The sequence below is a fragment of the Pseudogymnoascus destructans genome (assembly GCF_001641265.1).
Source record: "Pseudogymnoascus destructans isolate 20631-21 unplaced genomic scaffold scaffold_3, whole genome shotgun sequence".
Taxonomy (NCBI): Eukaryota; Fungi; Ascomycota; class Leotiomycetes; order Thelebolales; family Thelebolaceae; genus Pseudogymnoascus; species Pseudogymnoascus destructans.
The window spans coordinates 1,570,198-1,595,107 of NW_020167522.1; the positions used below are offsets into that span (position 1 = coordinate 1,570,198).

General features: G+C 48.1%; 3 protein-coding genes across 3 annotated transcripts; all 3 read left to right on the forward strand.

Annotated features, from left to right (window-relative positions):
• Window positions 1–1,331: 1,331 nt before the first annotated feature.
• Window positions 1,332–14,700, forward strand: VC83_01727 (uncharacterized protein). The gene is made up of 4 exons (XM_024465401.1): window positions 1,332–1,594; window positions 1,677–1,834; window positions 1,895–12,634; window positions 12,688–14,700. Exons 1-4 carry the CDS (start codon window positions 1,540–1,542, stop codon window positions 13,372–13,374), a joined length of 11,640 nt encoding a protein of 3,879 aa, XP_024327247.1. The 5' UTR covers window positions 1,332–1,539; the 3' UTR covers window positions 13,375–14,700.
• VC83_01728 (uncharacterized protein) lies at window positions 14,701–16,528 on the forward strand. The gene is made up of 2 exons (XM_024465402.1): window positions 14,701–15,862; window positions 15,918–16,528. Exons 1-2 carry the CDS (start codon window positions 14,713–14,715, stop codon window positions 16,235–16,237), a joined length of 1,470 nt encoding a protein of 489 aa, XP_024327246.1. The 5' UTR covers window positions 14,701–14,712; the 3' UTR covers window positions 16,238–16,528.
• Window positions 16,529–16,675: 147 nt separating this feature from the next.
• On the forward strand, window positions 16,676–19,058 carry LAC9 (lactose regulatory protein lac9 and GAL4-like protein). The gene is made up of 5 exons (XM_024465403.1): window positions 16,676–16,786; window positions 16,884–16,913; window positions 16,963–17,057; window positions 17,108–18,601; window positions 18,651–19,058. The coding sequence occupies exons 1-5, from the start codon at window positions 16,748–16,750 to the stop codon at window positions 18,967–18,969; spliced, it is 1,977 nt and encodes a 658-aa protein (XP_024327245.1). The 5' UTR covers window positions 16,676–16,747; the 3' UTR covers window positions 18,970–19,058.
• Window positions 19,059–24,910: the final 5,852 nt, after the last annotated feature.

Consider the following 24,910-nt stretch of genomic DNA (forward strand, 5'->3'; position numbering starts at 1 on the left):
AATATCGCAACATCCAGTGGTTGTAGTAAGTGCGATGTATGAGGGGGAAGTATCAGTAATACAATATGGTTCTGCATGCAATGCGCAATGAAACTCCCGCTAATGTGTGAGTCGTGGCCATCACATATAAGAAGCCGGTGCTGACCATCTGCTTTTGTACGTGTTGTTGGCTCGAAGATGCGTTTTAACCACTCCAACCCATGGAGGTTGCTTGTCCAGCCTTTCGTATTTGCAGAGAAGAACCACTGGTCGATGACTGCGGGCGGAATCCATGATTGAAGAACGTTCTTGCCCTTAAAGATCCCGAGTGGTGGGAGGATGGTTCCGTCTGCGCAGATGCACTCAACCATCGAAACCCATTCCTGACGGCCAGGATGCGCTTGATGCTTCGTAGGAAGTGTTGAATCAAGTATAATTCGAGTAGATTCCATTGTCCCAATCGAAAATCCGGATTCATCCATGTTATATGTGTTCTCTTGCGTGATTCCAAACTCTTGAACCACCTTGGTGTACGCGTTAAACCATGCCGTAAGCACTGGTTTTGTTGCACCGTCCATGCGTACAGTTTCGATCCGTCGCCCAATAGCGACCTGTAGATGGGGATGTCGTTGTATGAATCGTGGTACCCAGTCGCGACCGAGGGAAAATCGTGGTTGGGGTAGAAGTAAGTTTGGCGTCGCGTCGTCAAAATTGAGTGACCGGTGCGACCGGAGTTCTTCAGCTATTTCCTTCAACAACCGATGCCCTGGAGAATAGCCGCTGATTGTTAGGTTTTTAATCCACTTTAGAAGTATCTGTTCTTGCGCGCCTGATAAATTCTGCTGTTTCTGGCGGGCTTGGGAGCGTGTCAAACCTCCATTGACGCGTCGCGTCACTGAACTCTTCGGCAGCCCCAGCACTTTCTCAGCGTGATATGCACTCTTATACTTCTTAGATTGGACGTCTAATACTGCCTGGGCTATTAAAGTTTCACGCTCAGCAACACCCAGGCTTTTACAGCGAACCATTGTTGAGTTATTCACAGTTATCAGAAGTCGGCGGGGTGAATTCCCCGCGTTACGCCATCCCCCGCGTTACGCCACGACTTACGTTATCGCAAATTCTGGAAACACGGATTGTCTTTGCCTCGTCCTTCGGATAAACGTTTCACACAATTCCACTATTCGGAATAATGTAGCGCCTATTCCGTTCCGTTCCTCAGGTACGTCTTTCCATTGGCTACACTAAATTTGCACCAAACCTAATCGGGACTTAGCTCCCCAGTATTGCACGTGATCTAAGCGTCTTTTGGTGACAACGACCCCCAGATTTTGATTTTCCAACAATCGCGAGCCAAAGCTACCGCGTAGGAGACGGAGCCTCGACATTCAAACAACCCCTCCACCACCACCTTTGCGCAGCGCAACATTGGAGGAAACACCTATTTCGAGTTGACAATCCGAGCCGACTACAAAACAATCAGATATATTTCTAGACAGCGATAAACAGCGCATGAGGTCGCATACTTGAGACGGCTGCGCCTGTCCAGATGCCGTAGCTATGTCGACCAATCTTATTGACATCGTGGTGCAGAGGCTCAGCAATCCAGATCTCGGTATGCCATCCTCTGGTAGCTGTATTTACTTGCAGCTGGCTTCCATGCCACTGAATTGAATTGTTCTAATTGATATCTCTAGATGTTAAACTCCGGGTGGACGCAGCGACGCAGCTGCGCGACAGCCTCGAACATTATACCACACCACAAGCTTATCCCACATTCCTGAAGAAGCTGGTCCCCATATTCATTCAGTTGCTGAAGGGCCAGCCTGTCTTCATAAGTACAAATCCAGAGCAGGTATGACAATGGTCAAACTACATATATCGCACGCATATCAGTCAGGTCTAACGGAAATAGAAACTGCGTAATTGTGTCCTGGAAACTCTACACCGGCTGCCCACGAGTCCGCCTGAACCGTTCGAACCATATACTGTGGATGTGGTGAATGTCCTCATAGGACTGGTCAGGGTTGAAAATGAAGACAATGCCATTCTTTGCGTTAAGACGATCATGGACATTATGCGCCATCAGACAAAAGTCCTCCAACAACCGGGGAACAACCAGGTCCAAGACTTCCTCAGCCTGATACAGGAGATGTTCGATGACATGCCCGCCGTAGTACACGAGCAATTGGACAACCCGAGCCCATCGGCGACGAATGCTGTTGTACCGTCAACTCCAGGAAGCTCCCAGAATTTCCAATCTCCAAGGCCAGGCTCTCCGGTGGCATCCGTCTCAGACCTTGGTGCCGACCCCCAACAGCAAACACGCCCTTTGTCAAAAGGCATTCAATCGTTCAAAGTTCTGGCTGAATGCCCGATTATAGTCGTCTCAATATTCCAGGTCTACCGCCAAACAGTTCCTGCGAATGTGAAGAAATTTGTGCCACTGATAAAGGTTGTGCTCATGCTGCAAGCCAAACCTCAAGAAGAAGCACATGCGGAGGCCAAAGGCAAAGGCCAAATTTTCACCGGAGTCAGCCCTAATATTCGGAACAGGGCCGCCTTTGGAGAGTTTATCACAGCCCAAGTCAAGACTATGAGCTTTCTCGCATACCTTCTGCGAGTCTATTCCCAACAATTACAAGAATTCCTCCAGACACTGCCTGGCATAGTGGTCAGATTATTACAAGATTGTCCACGAGAGAAGTCTGCAGCAAGGAAGGAGTTGCTGGTTGCTATCAGACACATCATCAACTTTAACTTCAGGAAGATCTTTTTGACGAAAATCGATGAGCTCCTAGATGAGAGGACTCTCATTGGAGACGGTCTTACTGTCTATGATACCATGCGGCCTCTCGCATACAGCATGCTTGCGGATTTAATACATCACGTTCGCGACCAGCTAGACTCGAATCAAATCCGCAAGACAGTGGAGGTGTACACGAAGAATTTGATGGATAGCTTTCCGGGGACCAGCTTTCAGACTATGAGTGCTAAGCTGCTGTTGAACATGGCCGAATGCATTGCCCGAATGGAGAACAAGGCGGATGCACGGCACTACCTAATCATGATTCTGAACGCCATTGGCGACAAATTTGAAGCGATGAATCGTCAATATCCGAATGCCATCAAGCTGTCAAAAACTTATGCACAGCAGAAAGATGAAGCTGCGCCAGACAACTACCTTGCCGACTTGGAGCATCCGCCGGATTGGGACGAAATCGACATATTCACTGCTACACCTATCAAGACGTCAAATCCGCGCGACCGTGGAGCAGACCCTGTTGTAGACAACAAATTTCTGTTCAAGAATCTTATGAATGGCCTCAAGAACATGTTTTACCAGCTCAAAGCCTGCAATATTGGGTCCCCCGTTGACCCAGCTAACGCAACGCCACATTGGCAAGAAGTCTCGTATGGCTTTTCAGCGGAAGAGGTTCAAGTCATCATCAAGCTCTTCCGAGAGGGCGCGTATGTGTTCAGATATTACGAGATCGAGAAGCCGGCAGCGGAATCACAATACTCATCACCAGTTGAGTTTATGGCCAACCATTATATGACGTCTAGCAGCAAGGAAGAGAAGGATCTTCTCGAGACGTTTGCCACAGTCTTCCATTGCATTGACCCTGCTACATTCCATGAAGTCTTCCACCAGGAGATACCTAACCTCTATAACATGATTTTCGAGCATACTGCTCTCTTACATGTCCCTCAATACTTTCTCGCGAGCGAGGCCACCTCACCAAGCTTTGCAGGAATGCTACTTCGATTCCTAATGGATAGAATCGACCAAGTCGGAACTGCGGACATCAAGAAATCTTCAATCTTACTCCGACTCTTCAAGCTTGCCTTCATGGCTGTGACGTTGTTCTCAAGCCAAAACGAGCAGGTCCTGCTACCTCACGTGCTCGATATCGTCACCAAATCTATCGAACTCTCCACTACCGCAGAGGAGCCGATGAATTACTTCCTTCTTCTAAGGTCTCTGTTCCGCAGTATTGGAGGAGGGAAGTTTGAGCATCTATATAAGCAGATTCTGCCACTTCTTGAGATGCTTCTTGAAGTACTCAATAATTTGCTTATGGCAGCTCGGAAGCCAGCAGACCGAGATTTGTATGTTGAATTATGCTTGACAGTACCCGCGCGATTAAGCAACCTGTTGCCGCACCTGAGTTACTTGATGCGGCCTCTCGTGGTTGCATTGCGGGCGGGCTCAGACCTTGTCGGACAGGGCCTACGGACACTCGAGCTTTGCGTTGACAATTTGACGGCGGACTACCTAGATCCTATTATGGCACCCGTGATCGAGGAAGTTATGACCGCACTTTTCGACCATCTGCGTCCTAATCCATACAGCCACTTTCATGCGCATACAACCATGCGCATTCTCGGAAAACTCGGCGGCCGAAATCGGAAATTCATGACTGGTGCACCAGCTCTTACCTTTCAGCAATACTCTGACGATAGAGCTAGTTTTGACCTAAAGCTTAACGGGTCTAAGAAGGATAGGGCTTTCCCTGTGGATATTGGCATAGACTTGGCCATTCGAAAGCTCATGGAAATTCCAAAAGGAGCAGCCGCCAAGAAATCCGATGTATATTACAAAAAGCAAGCACTCCACTTCGTCAAGGCACAGACTAAGCTTAGAATCGGATACGACAACCTCCCAGAAGATTTCGGGCGCCTTGTGCGTCTGCAAGCCCAGGACCTTCTTGCGAGAGACAGCAATGCCGATTTTTCTGCTCTGGAGGTCAACGACCGCCAGAGGTCTGTTATGAAGAAAGACTTGGAGCAAGAGGTGCTAAAGAGGCTTATCAAGACTCTCATGTTTTCCGTATCAATCCAGGATCTGAAGGACGAGGCATTAACAACACTACTTGGTGTTTGTAGACATCTAACCATTTTGGAAGTCGGAAATGCATTGGCAGAGTTTAAGCTCAAACGCCAGCCATTCAACATCAAAGCTGGTGAGGGGCCTGTTGTTATAGACAGCAGAGTACTTGCCGATGCCATTACCGAATCGCTATCATCAGACAATATCCTTGTGCGTGAGGCAGCTGAGCGAGCACTGAGAGAGGTTTTCGACTCCACTGCGATCATCTTTGGTTCTTCCGCCCAAGTTGGTCGATTGCCATTCTTTACACACCTCAGCAACGTGTTTTGTCATAGTTGCTACGAAGAGGAATGGTTTACCAAGGCTGGGGGTAGCCTCGGCATTAACCTCTTGGTAACAAAGTTGAATATTGGCGATAGCTGGATTAGCGACAGACAATTTGACTATGTCAAGTCTTTGTTGTATGTCATCAAAGATATGCCGCAAGACCTGCCCGCGAAGACGCGAATCGGGGCACAGGAGACCCTCGAAATACTGTTGAAGAGAGTGACCAAGAACTCTACAAAAAAGGATATTTTGCCACCAGCCCCTCTTCCACCAGGAGTGCCTCGTCCCCAGTTTACATCTCGACTACCACATCTGTGCCAGCTCTTCGGCTCCGGACTGTCGCATCTCAACCGACATGTTCGCGAAACGTCACAGAAAGCTTTGACAACTATATCAGAAACGATTGGTGCGGAAGTCTGGGAGCTATTGGAACCTCAAAGGGACCATATCTTGAACCCCATCTACAGCAAGCCATTGCGAGCGTTGCCCTTCGCCATACAGATTGGATACATTGATGCAGTGACATACTGTATGGGCCTGAAACCTGACTTTGTTCAGTTCGATGATGTTCTGAATCGTCTTTTGATGGAGTCGTTGGCACTTGCTGATGCTGCCGACGAGTCACTCGCGGGAAAGCCAGCGGAGCAGCGAACCCATGAACATATTATCAGTCTTAGGGTCGCCTGTATCAAGATGCTCACCACTGCGATGGGCTTCGAAGAGTTTCAAAAGGGGCCGAACAACGCCACAAGAACGAAGATTGTGTCGGTGTTCTTCAAATGTCTGTATTCCGAATCAAGCCAGACTATCGAGGCTGCGAACGATGCCCTGAAAGTTGTCCTTTCTCAGACCACCAAACTGCCGAAAGATCTTCTCCAGAATGGCCTGCGACCTGTCCTGGCAAACCTTCAAGATCCTAGAAGGCTAAGCACCCATGGGTTAGATGGCCTGGCAAGGCTGCTCCAACTCCTCACAACGTACTTCAAAGTTGAGATTGGGTCAAGGCTTCTAGACCACATCAAAGTTCTTGCAGAGCCTAATGCACTTCAACGAATCTCTTTTACTTTGGTTGAGCAGAACGACCAGATGAAGATTATCGCTGCTGTCTTCAATATCTTCCATCTCCTCCCACCTGCCGCCGAACATTTCAAGGAACGTTTAGTGGAAACCGTCCTAGATCTTGAAGATAAGCTCCGACGAACAAGATACAGCCCATTTAGGGCACCGCTATATAAGTATCTCAACCGCTATCCAAATGAAGTATGGATGATGTTGCTTGGCAAAATTGAAGAGCAAAAGTATGGCAGATTCCTGGCGCAGCTCTTGGAGGATCCCGACAGTGCACCACTCCGAAGTGTTGTGGTAAATAGCGTGGACATGCTGATCAAGAATTGCGGCGATATGGGCGCGGAGAATAAAGAGACACGATATGCTGCTGTCATCAACGCTATCAATGTTATGCATTCGGTATGCAAATATCCAGGCACAGAAGCATGGATGGAGAAGAAGGAAAATCTCATGTGGTTCCGCTTGGTCGGCAAAAATCTCGAACAGCGCCTTCGCAACTATTCGCTTCCCTCAAATCTTCGTCTGGCTGCCGAGCAAGCTGGAGAGCAATTGATGATTATATTCACAAAGTTCCTTGAGATTCACCCGAAAGACCTGGACGCGCTTTTTGGGCTCGTAGATTCAGTGACTTGCGGGGATTTTAAGCCCAGCCAACAGTTCTTCTCGTATATTTACAAGAACATCATTTGCAACGAATCCATCGACTACTGGAAATCGATTGTACTGCGCTCTCTGGACGTTTACGCAAGCAAGACAGCATCCCAGAAAACCAAAGCCTTCCTGCTTCACAACATTGTCAACCCGATTGTTGCCAAGGATGTAATGCGAACATGGCCGCGGACTGGCTCGATGAAATCCCCCCGCCTTATTGATAGAGCCGTCATTGAGTCCATCCACACCAAGATATGGCGTGCCAGTCTTGGGGATCCAAACGAAGACCTTACTCAACCTGGCATTGACCACACGCGAATGGAGGTACTTCAACTCTCTGCCATGCTTGTAAAGCACTATCATGGTATCCTGCAGGATGCGCGAAAGGATATCATCAAATTCGGCTGGACGTATATCAGACTCGAAGATGTGATTAATAAACACGCAGCTTACGTGGTCATCGGGTATTTCATTGCTCACTATGAAACACCTGCGAAAATAGTTGTCCAAGTCTACCTCTCATTGTTACGAACAAATCAAAACGAGGGTAGGACCTTGGTAACGCAGACCCTCGAGTTACTGGCTCCTGTTCTTCGGAAGAGATGCAACTCTGTACCGGGAGACCGAAATCCTATCTGGGCCTCGGGTGCACGCAGAATCCTGGCCGAGGAAGGTCAGAATGTGCAGCAGATGACGAGCATCCTCCATTTCCTTGTGAAGCACGATGAGCTCTTCTATGAATCCCGCGACAAGTTTGTTATTTCCATTATCTCCTCATTTAGGAAGATTGCTCAGCCAACAACCGCTTCGAATGAGAGCCGACGTCTAGTCCTCCAGCTCATGAATTTGATTTGGGAATGGGAGAAGACCCGAGTAGAGGACAAGGCAACCAGTCCTGCACGCGTGATGTCAGAGTCTCCTAACGCCAAGAAGAGGAAGATAGAGAGTACGCCACTTGCCGAATCTTCATCCCCGTCGTCGCAGAAGGCCTCGCCGCAAAAGGCTCGTTCTTCTCCACCAGACAGAGCCGAATACCAAATCCCATTGGTGTACCGCCAGAAGATGATCAAATACCTTGTGGAGTTCATCGCTGCGCTGCCAGAGAGATACCCACTCCAGTCTGCAAAGCAACGAGAGCCAGCATTGTACCAAATTCCGGCCCCTCCATCCTCATCAATTGAGATGATCACGAAATCTATTTCACTGCTGAAGAACCTGTTACAACCGCAGTATTGGAGCGATCTAGATGTTGATCTTTTCCCCAACGTCACTGATATAATGCTTGCTAGTGACCGCACAACAGCAGCTCTTGCCAGCGGGGGAACTGACAAGGAGAAACCGGACGACAAATTCATTACAAACATGATCAACACGCTGCAAGTTGTAAGAGTCATAGTTAACACCAAAACTGATGAGTGGATTCAGAAGAACATGTCGAATCTGCAGCGCATCTTAGAAAAATCCATCAAGTCCGACAATGCGGAGATTCAAGACTGCCTTCATTCGAGCTGCCAGAATGGAGACGATGGGCGCCCGCTAAAGCCTCTGCTGAAAGCCATTCTCGATGCCGTCCCAGACGATGTGCAGATGGAAGATGCCGATGCAGACGGCGAGGCTGAGGCTTCAACGTCTGAAATCATAACATTTTTATCTACCACTGCAACGGAGGATCTGTCATCTGGCAACTACAACTCCGGAATCAACATCCTCTGGACTCTCGCGCAGAGAAAGCCCTCTGAGATGGATCAAGGGATTATAAGTGCGATAATGAGAGCTCTCCAGACGAAGCTTGCAAAGGAGCATGTCGCTCATTACGCGGCAGCTGTCACGCAGTCTGTAGCAGCTGCAGCGCAACAGGAACATGAGCCCACTGGCCTCATGAATAAGTACGATCTCAAGATACAGACTGGCCTAATGCTCAAAGCTATTGACATTATGTCTATGCGAATGGAAGTGCTTGGCGATTACCGCAGGCCGTTCCTTAGCGTCCTCGCAACCCTTGTTGAAAAGTCTCAAAGCACCGAATTGTGCCTGAAGATCCTCGACATGGTTGATGGCTGGGTGTTCAAATCTGAAGGATCATGGCCAACGCTCAAAGAAAAGACTGCCGTGCTACATAAGATGTTGACATTCGAGAACAGACAAGACCAAACCCTGCTCATCAAGTTCTTAGAACTAGTAATACGCATCTACGAGGATCCCAAGATTACTCGCACCGAATTAACGGTGCGCATGGAACACGCATTTTTGATCGGTACAAGAGCTCAAGACGTCGACATGCGAAATAGATTCATGGCTATATTTGACAAGAGCCAATCGCCAACAGCTAGTGCAAGACTCACATATATCATCACATCGCAGAACTGGGATACTTTGGCAGATTCTTACTGGCTTGCCCAGGCGTCGCAATTACTTGTTGGGGCGGTTGAGATGAACAAGCCAATTCAACTGCACCATGAGGATTTCAAGACCATTCCAGCGTCGGTACTATTTGGCAACTATGCCAAGGATGCACGACAGCCCAATTTGATGGATGACGACAAATATGATGAGTTCATAGCAGGTCATCGCCGGTTCGTACGAGAGCTGGGCGACGTCATAGTCTGCGACATCATGGAACCTTTGACTCAGCTCCAGCACTTAGATCCAGATACGGCGCATGAAATTTGGGTTTCTCTGTTCCCAATTTACTGGTCAGCAATGGCCAAGGATGAACGCGGGGAGTTGGAGCGTGGAATCGTGTCTCTCCTGACGAAGGATTACCACTCCCGCCAAATTGATAAAAGACCAAACGTTGTCCAGTCTCTTCTTGAGGGAGCAGCTAGGTCGTGGCCGGATTGCAAGATACCACCCCATGTCATGAAGTTTGAGGCGAAAACTTACGATGCATGGTATACTGCGCTTGTTCAACTGGAGAATGCCGCCATCAAGCCCACGACAGATAGTGCACTTGTTAGGGAAAGCAACCTCGACGCATTGGTAGAATTGTATGCTGGTTTGCAAGAGGATGATCTCTTTTATGGAACGTGGCGTCGCCGCTGCCAGTTTGTCGAGACAAATGCTGCGCTTTCCTACGAACAAAACGGGATGTGGGACAGCGCGCAAAAGATGTACGAGGCCGCTCAAATTAAAGCAAGAACTGGTGCGATTCCTTTCTCATCCGGTGAATACATGCTCTGGGAAGACCACTGGGTGCTATGCGCTCAGAAACTGCAGCAATGGGATATCTTACAAGACTTCGCCAAGCATGAGAACTTTCAGGATCTCCTCCTTGAATGTGCCTGGAGAAACCCGGAAACATGGCAGACCCCAGAACCTCGAGATCAGCTCGATGCGATTATCAAGGGAGTCATGGATGCGCCAACTCCTCGCCGAACTTTCTTCCAGGCCTTCATGTCCCTTCTGAAGTTCCACAACAAAACAGAAACCACGGCAGATTTCAGCAAGGTATGTGATGAGGCTATACAACTGTCAATCCGCAAATGGCACCAGCTTCCTAAGCGGATTACCAATGCACATATCCCTCTACTTCAGAACTTCCAGCAGCTTGTTGAGCTTCACGATGCTAGCGTAATATGCCAAAGCCTAGCTCAAACGACCCAAGCAAATCTGGATGTCAAATCTGGAGAGTTGAAGCTACTACTTGGTACCTGGCGAGATCGCCTGCCGAATGTATGGGATGATATTATGGCATGGCAAGATCTTGTTACTTGGCGCCAGCACATATTTGGACTCATCAACTCAACCTACTTGGCCCTTCTGCCCCAACAAGGGCAAAACGCCAATGGCGCCTCGTTTGCCTACCGTGGATACCACGAGACCGCTTGGATTATAAATCGTTTCGCCCATGTCGCAAGGAAGCATCAACTGCCAGAAGTTTGTATCAGCCAACTTAGCAGGATCTATACACTGCCAAACATCGAGATTCAAGAAGCTTTCTTGAAGCTGAGGGAGCAAGCAAAGTGTCATTACCAAGATTCGAACGAATTGAATCAGGGTTTAGATGTCATCAATAACACCAATCTGAATTATTTCGGTCCACAGCAGAAAGCAGAGTTCTACACTCTGAAGGGAATGTTCCTCGAGAAACTTAGCCAGAAGAGCGAGGCCGAAGAGGCTTTTGGCATGGCGTTATTCTTTGATATCAAGCTATCGAAGGCATGGGCCGAATGGGGCTACTACAATGACCGTCAATTTAAGGAAACCCCAACAAATTATGAGTTTGCGAAGAACGCCCTTAGTTGTTACCTTGAGGCTGCCGGTTTGTTCAAGAATGCAAAGTCTCGGAAGTTGCTTACTCGCATACTCTGGCTACTGAGTCTCGACGATGCGAATGGAACGCTAGCAGAAACATTCGACGCATATAAGGGCGAAACACCAGTTTGGTATTGGATAACGTTTATTCCTCAATTACTGACTGGACTTGGACACAAGGAAGCTGCGAAAGCACACAGCCTTCTCGCAAAGATCGCCAAATCCTACCCACAGGCGCTTTACTTCCAACTGCGTACCAACCGTGAGGATATGCTTGCAATCAAGAAGAGCCAGGAGACCAAAGATCTACGCGAGAGAAACGCAAGAGCTTCCAAGCAAAATGCTAGACAAACTCCAGTGGGAGATGCCGCAAAGCAAAGCGGCTCGCCGACCCAGGCACGTTCGGTGACGCCTTCAGTGAGGCCAGACAGTTCGGCTGGATCAAGACCTGGGACTGCTAATGGCGTTGTTAATGCTGCCCTTAATGGAGAGGGTAGTGCAGTTAAGCCTGAGCCAGCTGAAGCTAGCAACAATCCGAATGCCGCCACAAGCGTCCCAAATGCGCAAGGGCAGCCATCGACGACACCAGCCCCAGCCGCTGCTCCACCCACCAAGAAGCCACCGTGGGAACACACAGAAGAGATACTTTTGGTGCTCAAAACAGCATTCCCACTGTTGGCACTTTCTATGGAAACAATGGTCGATCAAATCCAGAAGCATTTCAAGTGCCCGCCCGATGAGGATGCATACAGGCTCATCGTGGCACTTCTCAACGACGGCCTTTCATATGTCACTCGCATGCCTAATTCTTATGCTCTCGATGTGAAGCTCCCATCCGCCACCGAAACTAACATCACTCGGTTCGCGGAGACTATTCTGCCAGCTCATATTCGAAAGTCGTTTGAAGCTGATTTCGTTGATAAAAAGCCAACAATGCACGAGTACATCCAAAAGCTCCGCCGTTGGCGCGACAAGTTCGAGTCTAAGCTGGATCGCCGCCCATTGCATCAAAATCTCGAGACTTACAGCACACATTTGAGCGAGTTCCGATTCGGTAAATTCGATGAGGTGGAAGTTCCTGGCCAATATTTACAGCATAAGGATAAGAACCAAGATTTTATCCGAATTGATCGGTTCCTCCCCGACGTCGACTTGGTGCGCGCCATTGGTGTCTGCCATCGTCGCCTCAAAATTCGTGGCCACGATGGATCTGTTCATCCCTTCGCCGTGCAGCATCCTGCTGCCAGACATTGCAGACGTGAAGAGCGGATATTGCAACTCTTCAGACATTTCAATGCCACACTGAGCAAGCGTAAAGAGTCGCGTCGGAGAAATCTCAACTTCCATCTACCGCTCATGATTCCGCTTGCGCCCCATATTCGTATGGTTCAAGATGATACGTCGTATATATCTCTTCAAGGAATCTTTGAGGACCATTGCCGTAAGAGTGGACTGCTAAAGGACGATCCAATTTTGTTCACAATGGACAAATTAAGGATCCTGGCCGAGGCGAAGACTGCCGTAAGTTCCAAATTTCCAGCCTCGATGGTTTCCAATGCTAACATAATGATTAGAAACACCCTGATCACGCTCTCAACGCCCGTATGGAGATATTTTCAGCTATTCAAGACAAATGGGTTCCACATACGATTGCTCTCGACTTCTTCAAAGCTTCGTATCCAGCATATGCGGACTTCTGGTTGTTCCGCAGGCACTTTTCATACCAATATGCTGCGTTAACATTCATGACTTACATTCTGTTCATGAACGGCCGTTACCCACACAAGCTCAATATCGCACGTGCCACAGGAAATGTCTGGGGTTCGGAACTGATTGCCTCGATGGCAGCTGGCAAGCCTACCTTCCATAACCCGGAGCCAGTGCCCTTCCGCCTTACACCCAACATACAAACTCTCATGGGTCCCATAGCCACCGAGGGCATCTTCACTTGCGCCATTATGGCCATTGCACGATGCCTTACGGAACCCGAGTTTGACCTGGAGCAACAGTTGAGCTTGTTCGTGCGAGACGAAATGATCTTCTGGTTCACCAGTAGCCACCGCGCGGGATCAATGGGAGAAGGTCAGCTGAGGGAGACGGTCCAAGTTAACAGCGAGATTATCGTCAAGAGGACTTTGAGTTTAGCCCAGGCGCCGATGGGGATGCTACCTGCGAACCAGACAATCATTGACTTGGTAGCTAAGGCGGTCAATCCTATGAACCTAGCTCAGGCCGATGCGCTGTGGATGCCCTACCTATAAGGAGGGCTTTTTTTTTCTTTGTATGATACAGGATAGCCACTGAAAGTGAGCTGGATTTGGGGTGGGGGGAAGAAATTGGGTTATATGTGATTGGAGTTTCGCGAGCGAGGCGTTAGGGTTATGCGGAGGATATCATGGGGTGTAAAGATGATGTAATTTGGTATGGACTGGGCGGGACTGTGCAAGGGATGCTACTATACATTAATGAATAAGCTATTCAGCTACATGCTTTTCTTCCATTGCACGACTATATATGTGTGCAGCAAGTACACGCCTTGTAGGGTAATCCATTGCCCATGTCGCATAAGCATGTATTGGCATATACGAATTATCCTCTGTTGTGATTGGGAGTTGGTCAGACACTAAGGGCGTCGAAGAGATCAGAGGAGCTCTATCATCTGCAGTTGCGGTTGCAGTTGCGGTTGCAGTTGCCAATTCTCAACGACTCGAGATTCCGAGCCTTAGGAACACACGAATTTTATCCCCCCTCCTCCACATGGCGCCTATTTGATGATGTAGCTAAGATAACAGTTCCAAAAAATCAACAAACCGTTGACAAAAAGCACTCGGTAACCGAGCGGAACAACTGAGAAATTGACAACCTGTACAAATGGCCAGACCATCCAGTTGCTCTGTAAAGCTCCTTATATGTCTTAGACAACTTCTCCTGGGGGCTTACACCCTCTAGGACGGACATGGTGCTCAGAAACACGAACAGGTTCGTTGGAGCGAGTAAGCTGATCGACTCCAACACGCGCACAGATCTCTAATTTCTTGTTTGGTAACACGATTTTGGTCTGTAGAAACTTGAACCATTTTGTTGCTGCAGGCTCAAAAATCACTATGTGTAGTTCAGCATAATTCCCAGCAGATATGCCCATTGCCACTAAATCTTGCCTCCACCATATAATGCCATACGAGCTGTACGAACGAATTCATGCTTCTCGATTCCTCTATGCTCTACCGCCTGCTGCGCCATAATATCTCCAGTCGCGAATAATATTGCCGTGGTCACCCTCTGCGTCAACATTGGGCGCGCCGCCAACCTCATACGGTACCAGCAAAGCATAACTGCAATTTTGTTTTCTTACGAAAACGGTTTATGGCTGGGAGATTGAAGTACTCGGTGCCTATATTCAGTGCCTCAACTCCTATTTCTCAACCAAGTTACCGTTATGTTTGTTGTGCTTGTTGCGGATCTTTTCTGCCACAAATAACCTCGCCGTCTTCACCACAATCGCTTTTCTGCCACAGATAGCTTCACCGCCTTGACCAGTCGCCCTCGAACCCAAATATTTCAACCCCGCAGCTTTTTGTATACCACTCTCAACAGATACAATGGCGAAATCCAAAGCCGCAAAGCGCAAGCACAATGGTGCACAAAATGTACCTAATAAATTCCCAAAGACTTCTCTGCCGACAACAGCAGGCGCCGTCACCCCACCATCAACAGACACCGACGCTACTCGTATCGAACCGAAGAACATCGCCAGTATAGTATCCGAAGATGAGCTGGAAACCACAATCGAGACGCTGCAAGTTCTTAGCAAGTATCCGAATCTGATCAAAAGTAAAGCATGCAAAGATCTCCGTGTTGCCATCTACGATTTTAAAGAGGCTTCTACAACTGGCCTCCTCACGGCGGCGGATGCGAACTTGACAAGCCGGATTAGCGCGGCTCTCGTAGACGGGAAGTTGACAGAGGCGAGGGTATTATTGGCAGAGATGAGGGTGAAGGGGCAACAGCCCAAGCTGGGTGCTCTGTGTCGATGGGTTCGGGATTTAGACGTTCTGTCTGGGTTGAGCCGGGGCGTGGATGGGATGAGCGCAGTCGGCGAGAGGAGTGACAGCGAGATTGAGCTGTTGAAAGTTATGGATGCAATATTGAGGGTTACGGGACCGACAGATCTCAACTTAAAAATTGAGAGTGGCGAAACCCCGATCAGTGTCCAGGAGGTGTGGAATATGAGGAAAGGTGATGTTCCAGAAGCAGTTTATGCAAAGGTTCTGGACAGGAGCTTGATACCACAGCCAGAGGCTATTGTGGTTAAGTTCAAGATCCTCGGGACGATTCCTGGCCCGGAGAGGAAGCCGCCAAATCACCATCCTGCGATCCTATACACCTCAGAGGACAACGCTGTCCATCTCACATCTCCTGGACCGTCACGAAGTCGGCATTCTCATCCCATTGTCCCAAATTTAGGACTCATAAAAGACGTCTTATCGCCAACAGAATGCAAGGTCATCATTGCAGCCGGAGAGGCAGTTGAATTTATTCCTGATGCACCAGTGAGAGACGATGGCGGAGAAGTAAGCGTTTTGGCGCATAACTTTTACTGGGTCATTGATCAAGCATTCCACGATCGGCTGTGGGAGAGAGTGAGAGAGTATGTACCGGAAAATGTTGGTGGAAAGAAAGTAAGGGGCTTGAATAGGAGGTTTAGGGTGTACAGATATGTTCCCGGCGCGGAATATAGATGCCATATCGGTAAGCATTCTTACTTCTTCTTTGTTATGGTGTGGCAAGAAACTGACTCAATAAGATGGGGCGTGGCCACCCTCGGGGATTTCGCCAGCTGGGGTGTATCAGTATGATTCATCTCCTCCCACTAAGAGGCGATCATCACTCTTCACCTTCTTAATATATTTGAATGACGACTTCGAAGGCGGAGAAACTACGTTCTTCCTCCCAAGTGTCAAGGAGGGGACAATGAATGCGTATCCAATGAAGCCAGTCATGGGTAGTGTAGCCGTTTTCCCGCATGGAGAGACGAATGGAGCATTGCTACATGAAGGAACTGGGGTTAGGAAGGGCGCAAAGTATGTGATACGGACAGATGTGGAATATGATGTTGATGCTTAATGCGGTGGCGAAATATATTTGGGAAAGCATTTTAAGCGGTATTTTATAATTTGTTGGGGAGTTGTCAAGGAAGTGTTGGGCTTGGCAGGAAGAGACGATTTATGATCTATGAGAAGCGGCAGAGGCTGCATTTAGGTGAAGGGGCCTTTTTCGAGTTGAAAATAGAATTTGATGTGTACAGTAGAATATTTAAAGTCCTCAACAACATAATACCTAAGAAGAATTGACTTTCGAGCCCAAAATTTTAGATAAGTCTAAACAGTATCTCAAAATAAAGATATCTGAGGTATCTACATCTGTTCGTATTGATTTATAGTTCTAAGGGTCATTCCTTAAATTTGTTGTAAATTTACTAGGCTCACGTGAAGTAGTGTGATGAGTAATCGATGACCCACCCCGACTTCCCATAAACCATCGATTTGATAGACTTCAAACGTGGGACTGTCAGGCTGAAGCTACCAATGGGAAGAGGACTTTTAGATTCAAGAGCATCGTAATAACCAGTGCCTTATGCACCACGGTGCTAATGCTATCATGAATCGTTACGCGGTATGTCGAGATGGGATGGGATGGGTTGGACGCTTCTATGATTCCTTTCAACCATTTCATCAACCCCGCCAAGTAATAATCGCTGACTTTTGTATAGTGCGAAGAATGCCGCCATCGTAAATTTAGGGTAATTTCTGTGCAACTTCAATGATGTGCTAAAGTTTAACATTTACCAGTGCTCTAAAGAAAGGCCAGCATGTGCCTATTGTCGGAGAGAGCGTAGGCCCTGTGTCTATTCGGCGAAGATCCAGCGAAGCCCGCTGACTCGCGAGTAGGTGTTTTTCCTATTCCAACGAACGTCTTTTGTAACAGGTGCCGCAGATATGTTACTTCGCTTGAAAACCGGTTGCAGAAGCTAGAAGCGAAATGTGCAGAGTTAATACCTGGCGTTGATCTTGAGAAATTGGCTCCACAGACGCCAGGAATTCCCGGGTCTAGCACCTGGGAACTTCCCACTAATCCATGGGCTGCTACTACTTCGGATGCCCCATCACATCCAAGTTATACAGATTCGTTTCCTCGAATATCAACTGGGTTCGAATGGAGTGAACAGGGGGATGCCCTAAACCAGCTAGCGGATGGTATGGCATTTTTGTCGGTGAATCCAGAAGGAGCCGGTTATCTTGGAACATCTGCGAACGTGGCTTTGCTACGATCCCTTCATCATAATGGGTGGACCATTGATTCATCAGTATCGAGGGTTATTGACTCGTCCAGGACCCTTAAACCCTCACTGCGAGAAGCTTGGGCCTGGAGCGAGATGACCCATGACGCAGACCTGGACCAGCTTATTAGCACACTGATTGATTCCTATTTTCGGAATTTTCACACGAGATACCCTATCGTTCACGAGGCTACTTTTAGAGCTCAGACCGAGGATATCGCTCCAAAACCGGACTCAGAGTCGTGGTTGCTGTTGCGGCATGTAATCCTAGCTATTGGCGGGTGGTGTATGGGATATGACACCAAGGGGTTCGATGAGCTACTGGGTGCAAAAACCCAGGGATGGAGCAGAAACACATCCATTCTGTCTTCTGGGAGTCTAACTTTGGTCCAAGCTGTTGCACTAAAGGGCCATTTCACGCAACGACAGAACAATCCAAACACAGGCTGGAACTTCTCTGGACTGGCCGTTCGAATAGCCATAAGCCTTGGGCTGCATCGAGAATTCCCGGCATGGAATATAAGCGTTTTTGATCGCGAGATGCGACGACGAGTTGGATGGTGCGTTTTCGTAATGGATGCTGGGACTGCCATCACGTTTGGACGCCCAATATTATGGCCAACCGATGGTATGATGGATATAAAGGAGCCAATGAATGTTGACGACAAAAAGTTGACCTCAAGAACACTTGTCGCTCCAGAAGAGTCCACTGGATCAACTATTTATTCCCATCTAATCTGGCAGATTCAATTTCACCAACTCACCAATTCAATGTACACCCGCCGTATGGCTAGCTTTGATTTGCCTGCCGAAGAAATCCTCGAAATGGATTCAAAGATCACCGTCTGGGAAAAAACCCTTCCGGCATACTTTACATATAGCCATACCGATCCCACCGAGCCAGAATACATAACAACTGCCCGTTGCCGCCTGCTTTGGAGATTGGCGTGCTTCAGGATCATGTTACATACCCCCCTGCTACTTAGATGGGCGACTGAAAAATCCGTTGGCGTCTTGTCGCCGCAGGCGGACACGGAAGCTGCAAGACGATGCCGTGAGCTCTGTCTCGAATATGCACACCTCACCGTGAAGTACACCGAAGAATACTTTTCCCTCCATATCTTCAGTCCAATGCATGACTGGTATGCGATGTAAGTTTGCCAGTTCTTTAATTATATATCGGACACTAACCCGCATCAGATATTACCTCTTCCAGTCAAGCTTGATCCCGGTTTTCTGTATCACAACCGAGCCAACCTCACCAGATGCGGCGGCATGGGGAGCCGATATTGAGGCAGCGAAACGAATCCTGGAGACTGTAAATACGCATTCCGACAAAGCCAGGAGGTTTTTGGACGTGTTGAACCGCCTATACTCCAGTTTGGATGAGATGGAAGGCTTTATGGAAACAATGCAGCAAGAGGGTGGTGATATAATGGGGATGGTATATGGGCAGATGCAAGGAGCGCCAGAGAGTGCTCAACAAACCGGACACAGCATCCATCAAACTGGATTTTAGAACTCCAGGGGCACATATTGGACATAGTAATGTTTTTAATTTTTTGGTACTTTGTTTCATGCATAATAGACGATATTCACAATTCAAACAATTAGCAAGCGCGCCCCAAAAATAATTCGTTAGAGCCTTCGCCTGTTATAACAACAAAGCCACGGATTCGAACCCAAAATATATAACCACAGAGCCCACCTCTCCAAAAGAAGAAAAAAAAAATATAGAGCAAAAAAAGACAAAAGAACCAGGTCATCTACTCTCTACAGGAGCTAACTGTAGGAGTACATGACCAGTAACCAAACCCCACACATCATTGTGATAGGGGCCGGGGGTTAGCCGGGCGTCTATCACAACGATCCGTGGCAGTTTCATATTATCAAGCCCACAACTGAGAGTCGCTACCACTCAGCCATGGAGCCGGACGTGATTCTTCTTCGCCTGATCCAATATATATACCTGCCTTTGTGTGGTGGTAGCAGGAGCTCCTATTGGCCGCGCTTAGGTTAAGCGGTGCACGCGCAAAATAGGCGCGGTCCTGCTGTTTTTATGTGTGGCGTTGTGAACATAAGGTCAGAGGGAAGATTTCATAGAGAAGATGAGCAGTTCTATATTTGTGGTGCTCTTTTGAAAAGGATATATTCACAAACATTTGAGGCTGGTTTGAAATAATTGGTGAATTACATCATAAGGGGGGTTGTTTGGCAGTCGTAGCGTGCATCACAGGTAGGCTGCGCACTAGGTACTCAACAGTCGAGTAGTAGAATTTTTACTCACCTAGCTAAGTTACTCACTTATGTCCCAAGTATTGTTGAATGAGGATTACTCACTTGCTAAGTACCTAGTATGGGTCTTAGCAACTCAGTTATATCACGTGTTTGATTAGTCATTACTGTTGAACTAAGTGGATTATCTCAGTACAGTGGTAGAAGTAAAAGTAATAATGGTGAACAGCAGAGCACTGGTGTATGTGATTGTTTTGTTGTTGTTAGAGTGAAGCAATCTACAGAAGCTATATACTCTGAGTGAGGTGCGCTACCTCATATAATGGTGGGTGTATGTAACGATGTACGGTTACGCTCGTGCTACATCCCACTGAGCCAAAAAGAGTACAGTATTCCGGCTCGCCCGGAATACGCGCAACACGCTTTATATACCACATGTACTGTAATGGCGGCACCCGTTACAGTGCATCAGATGTGAGAATCTAGCCACCCAAGGAATGGATGATTTTACTAAGACAATACACTGTCTTAGGAAACAGAGCTACAACGCAAACGTGACCCCGTCCACGAGATCAACCTCAGCGACGAAGAGATGAAGAACATGTTCCCCCAATAAGCCAAGTCACGAATTGTTCACATCTAGCCTAGGGGCTCGCAGCGGGTTGTAGCTTAGACTATTCCACAATGAGCAATCAGGTGTATGATGTAGTGAAGTGGTTTAGACAAGTTCTAACAAATGTTGAGTCTGAGAACTCAGGTGTAACGCTGACTTCTAAACGATAGAAGACACAGAGGTTTCTTGCATAAGGTTGACTTGACAGAGGAGGCAGGGGATTAGACACAAAGGCTTTCCAAGTAACACGTTACAGTATTGTAAAGAATACTATATTGAGTTGAGCACGAAGCTCCTATCTAAGGAAATACTATCTACTTATATAGTGGCGTCGTGCCAAAGGGATATCCGTGGATAACATGGATAACATAATATCCATGATATCCAATGTTATCCATGATATCCAATGTTATCCATCACGTGAGGTTGCAGCCGTAAGCGCTAGCCATAGCACTAGCACTTAGCCGTAACATCAGGGGGAAGTCAGAGGTAGCACCTCACTGACTTTTCAGAAACAAAGAATAACAAGATCACTGCTTGGAAGCTTGGAAAAGACATAGAAGTATGTGCTAGTCAATTTACTGTATTGCCTGCTTGCCCTTTCTTAAGGAAAGGGCAATCCTATTTATGCTACAGGAGTGTAAGGACACAGGGCACCCAGCTCACAGTAATAGCATATGAGAGTGCGAGTCGGAGGCTAAACAGATGCTATCCTATAGGTCTACTATGAAGGATACAAAAAAGATGAAGAGAGGAACCCCCGTTGTGTCAATCTCCTTAAGTACCCAAAACGGGTCCAACTCGGCTAACCTGCCTTCACTCTCACCACGTGACCATAACTTATCCGACTCAGATACCTTCTGTCACTGAGGGAGAGTGACCCTGTTGGGTCAACCCCCTTAAGTACCCGAAACGGGTTCGACTCGGCTAACCTGCCTTAACTCTTATCATGTGACCGTAACCTGCCTGACTCAGATGCTTTCCGTCACTGAGGGACAGGCATCCTTACACTACCCCCCTCCTGAGAGAGTGCTTTGTCCGCAAAGCACGTGGCTAGTATCATGTCCGCAACGTCTCCGAATGGTATCCGTGAGTGGAGCGTTCTTTGTTATCAGAATGTTGGCTGGTAATTACGTCCGGAACAACTCTGTTTGTCGTGCGCGTCAGGAAGATGCTTTGTTTGCCACAGCAGTCATCCCGAGGTGGTATCGCGTTAGGGTCCGTTTGGCATGCGAAACTGGAGCTCGCTTTATTCAATCTCAGGTTCGTTCTTGAGGTCCGAATCAGTACCGGAAGGTGTCCACTACACGTTTGAGTAGAATTTTCATAAACGTGAAAGAAGAAGTGGCTGCGCTAGCCCGATTCAGAGTTTATTGTTGTAAATCAACATTTGAGTATTCCGCTTCACCCAATTCCTCTTGTTTTTTTTCTTACAACAACAACGCCAGCGACCCTCCCGCCCGAGACCAGTAAGTGGCCCCTCCCTGTCCATTTCTTGATGTGATACTGATAGATTGGATAGTATACATCCAATCCACATGAACGAGTAGGTGATGAGAGCGCATTGGCGTGGTGTTGATAACTTGTGCTGGGCTAACGGAATAGCAGATTCCAAATTTGAAGATGCCGGTTCCTGCACCCTCCAGGGCCCTTACGGTTGCCTTCTGCATACTCTGTCTGTGCTGCCTTCGGGCTTTGGCCCGAAGGGATCCAGTCCCACGACTGCGTCTGGTCCCCGACCAGTTCCAAGTGTGGGTACTGCACAGCGCAGTACTCGCCTTGCGTCTCGGTAGGTTTTCTTGTGGGGTTCGGTGTTTGGTTTGGTTGGCCATTGCTGACTTTGGTGGAAGCTGCCCTGGTTCCTTGGGGAAGAGTTTGCGGCCCTCCGCGCTGCCAAAGAGGCCACCGAGGCAAATTGGGTGTTCCGTGTGAAACTATCTGAGTTTATGGGGAGAGTTCATGAAGTTCGATGCTGGGTACCACTCCGGGTCCGGATCGTATCCGACCCCACTATCACAGCGAGGATCTCCTCTATGCTGTCTATCACTTCGCTGCTAGGCTCAGGCGGATCCTGACCAGGTAGGAGGTTGTTCGGATCCTTCATGAGGACGTCTGGTGAGAACACATCGTGTATTTGAGAACCGGTAGGTAGTTCTAATCGAAATGCGTGACCAATCTGTTCCAACACCGTATATGGTGCGACCCATTGTTGGCCCAACTTGCGGCTAGGGCGAGAGTTCTTCAAATTTTTGGTTGATAGGTACACTATATCTCCTACGTCCCAGTTGATGGCCCTTCGGCGTCGATTCGCGTGCTTAGACATTTCCTCTTGTCCCTTTGCCATGTTTTCCTTTGCGTGGACCCATGCGGTATGCATTCAGTCTGCAACCGCCTTGGCTTCCTCTAGGTTTAGAGTCTCCCGGGGGTTGGTGCTTTTTGGAGTGTTCCAATCCCAACTCGTACGCGGATCGGTTCCGTACTTGAGTCAGTAGGGGGTCATGCCAATGGATGCGTGGGGAGTGTCATTTGCACGCGGTCCATTATGGGGATGAGCTCACTTCAGTTATCCTGGTAATGGGATATGAAAGGCCTTAGTCTCGGATCGATGTATCAGTTCATGATTTCCGTCTGTCTGTCGGTCTGCTTATGATAGGCAGTCGACAGCTTAACCTTAACAACGATAATTCGACAGAACTCCTGCCAAAAGGATGAAACGAATTGGGGTCCACGGTCGCTTACAATTGACTCCGGAGTGTGTCTGAATCAGTATATCCATTCGATAAACAATTGTGCCATTTGCCGGGCAGTTTTGGTTTTGTAGCAAGGTATGGTCACTGAACTCTTTCCGAGTCGGTCCATAAACACTAAGATGCTGTCTTATCCATGCTTGTCCCTTGGGAACTCCTTGAAGTCCATGGTGAGGTGTTGCATAGGATATTCAGGTACGGGCAGTGGGTGTAGGAATCCTTGTTGCTTGGTGACATTGGTATGAGAAAGCCAACATGTCACACAATTCATCACGTAGCGCAAACAATCCGCTTCCATCCCGACCCAGTGGTACTTCAGGGCAATCAATTGATAGGTTTTCCGGCCGCTAGGATGTGGCACCGACAGCTGGTCGTGCGCTTCTCGGATTAGTTTCGTACATAGCTCAGTGTGGTGATTTACACATAGCCGGCCTTTGTATAGAAGAAGCCGGCCGTTCAACGTGAACCTGTCAGATAGGGGGTGTTTCGCACGTGATTCTGTAAACGACTCTCTGTTGTCCTCACATAAAGCCTCTATTAAATCGAAAGGCATCTGGGGCTTGGGGGTGTCCATCAAATTAATGGATGCTATGTAGCTCTCGGCGAGTTCGGTGCTGATTCAGGGGTGCAGGCAGCTTGGACCTAACAATACCCTCGCCCTACTATCAAGCTTGACTTTCTGCTGCGTTACCAGGTCTTGGTCTCTTCAGCTCAGAATATCTGCCTTCTGGTTATTCTTGCGCGGTGTACATAATGCAGAAATTGAAGTCGGAGAGTAGCTCCATCCACCGAACCTGCTTCGCGGTAAGAACCTTGGTAGACATGAAATATTTCAGCGAACGGTGGTAAGTGTAAACGTCGACTCGGTGGCGCACCGAAGCCAACTCGGGCCTCCATTTTCCAAAGGCTTTCACGATTGCGAATAGTTCCTTGTCGTGGATCTCCCAGTTGATCTCATGTCCGGATAGGACGTGACTGTAGAAGCTTACGGGGTACTATCGCTTGTCAGGGTGTTCCTGGGACAGGACACCAGCTACGACTCCATCGGAGGAATCTGTCTTCAGCTTCGTAGGCAATTTGGGGTTGAAGTGGTGAAGTGCCTGTACTGCTAGGAGTTGCCAGCGCAATTCCTCAAAAGCAGCCTCACATTCGTCTGTCCATCGGAACGGCTCCGAGGGACTAGTGATGGTGGTGAGGGGCTTTGCTATTTTGCCAAAATTGCGAATGAATTGTCTATAGAAGCCACAGAATCCCAAGTAAGTAGGACTTCACACCCGTAACAGTGGTCGGTCGGATCCAGTTATGAAGGGGTTCGATTTTGTCGGGGTCCGCTTCGACACCAGAGGTAGTGAGAACGTAACCCAAGTATTTTGTCCTGGTGACGTTAAACTCGCATTTATTCAAATCGGCTTTGATCTACGTGTTCCGTAGGGTCCTCTGAATAGATTAGGATGTCATCTAAGTATGCAGAAGTCATCTAAGTATTGCATCAGGTCGTCATTCATATACCGCTGATAGGTTGCGGGACCGTTCGTTAGTCCAAACGGCAGCACTTTGCACTTATAGGATCCATAGCGAGTCCGAAAGGCCATGTACTCTTCTGAGTCAGGGTGCATCCGTATGCGATGGAAGGCTTGTCTGATATCTAGCTTCGTGAAGATTTTTGCTTTCGACACCCGTCCTAGTAGTTCGTCAATACGCGGGATGGGGTAGGGATCGTTCCACTTCCGGTAATCGATGCAAAATCTTAATTTACCATCCGCTTTCTTTACGAATAAGATAGGGGATGCAAAGGGGCTGTTGCTGTTGACGATGAAGCCTTTCTCTAGGTTCTCTAACAGGTATTGCTTGGTAGCCTTAAGCTC

Coding starts and splice junctions, on each gene's coding strand:
- LAC9 (XM_024465403.1), top strand. CDS start 16,748: ATGCACCACGGTGCTAATGCTATCATGAATCGTTACGCG. Junction 16,787..16,883: donor CTATCATGAATCGTTACGCG/GTATGTCGAGAT, acceptor ACTTTTGTATAG/TGCGAAGAATGCCGCCATCG. Junction 17,058..17,107: donor CGAAGCCCGCTGACTCGCGA/GTAGGTGTTTTT, acceptor CAGGTGCCGCAG/ATATGTTACTTCGCTTGAAA.
- VC83_01728 (XM_024465402.1), top strand. CDS start 14,713: ATGGCGAAATCCAAAGCCGCAAAGCGCAAGCACAATGGTGCACAAAAT. Junction 15,863..15,917: donor GGAATATAGATGCCATATCG/GTAAGCATTCTT, acceptor TGACTCAATAAG/ATGGGGCGTGGCCACCCTCG.
- VC83_01727 (XM_024465401.1), top strand. CDS start 1,540: ATGTCGACCAATCTTATTGACATCGTGGTGCAGAGGCTCAGCAATCCA. Junction 1,835..1,894: donor TAAGTACAAATCCAGAGCAG/GTATGACAATGG, acceptor TAACGGAAATAG/AAACTGCGTAATTGTGTCCT. Junction 12,635..12,687: donor TGGCCGAGGCGAAGACTGCC/GTAAGTTCCAAA, acceptor CATAATGATTAG/AAACACCCTGATCACGCTCT.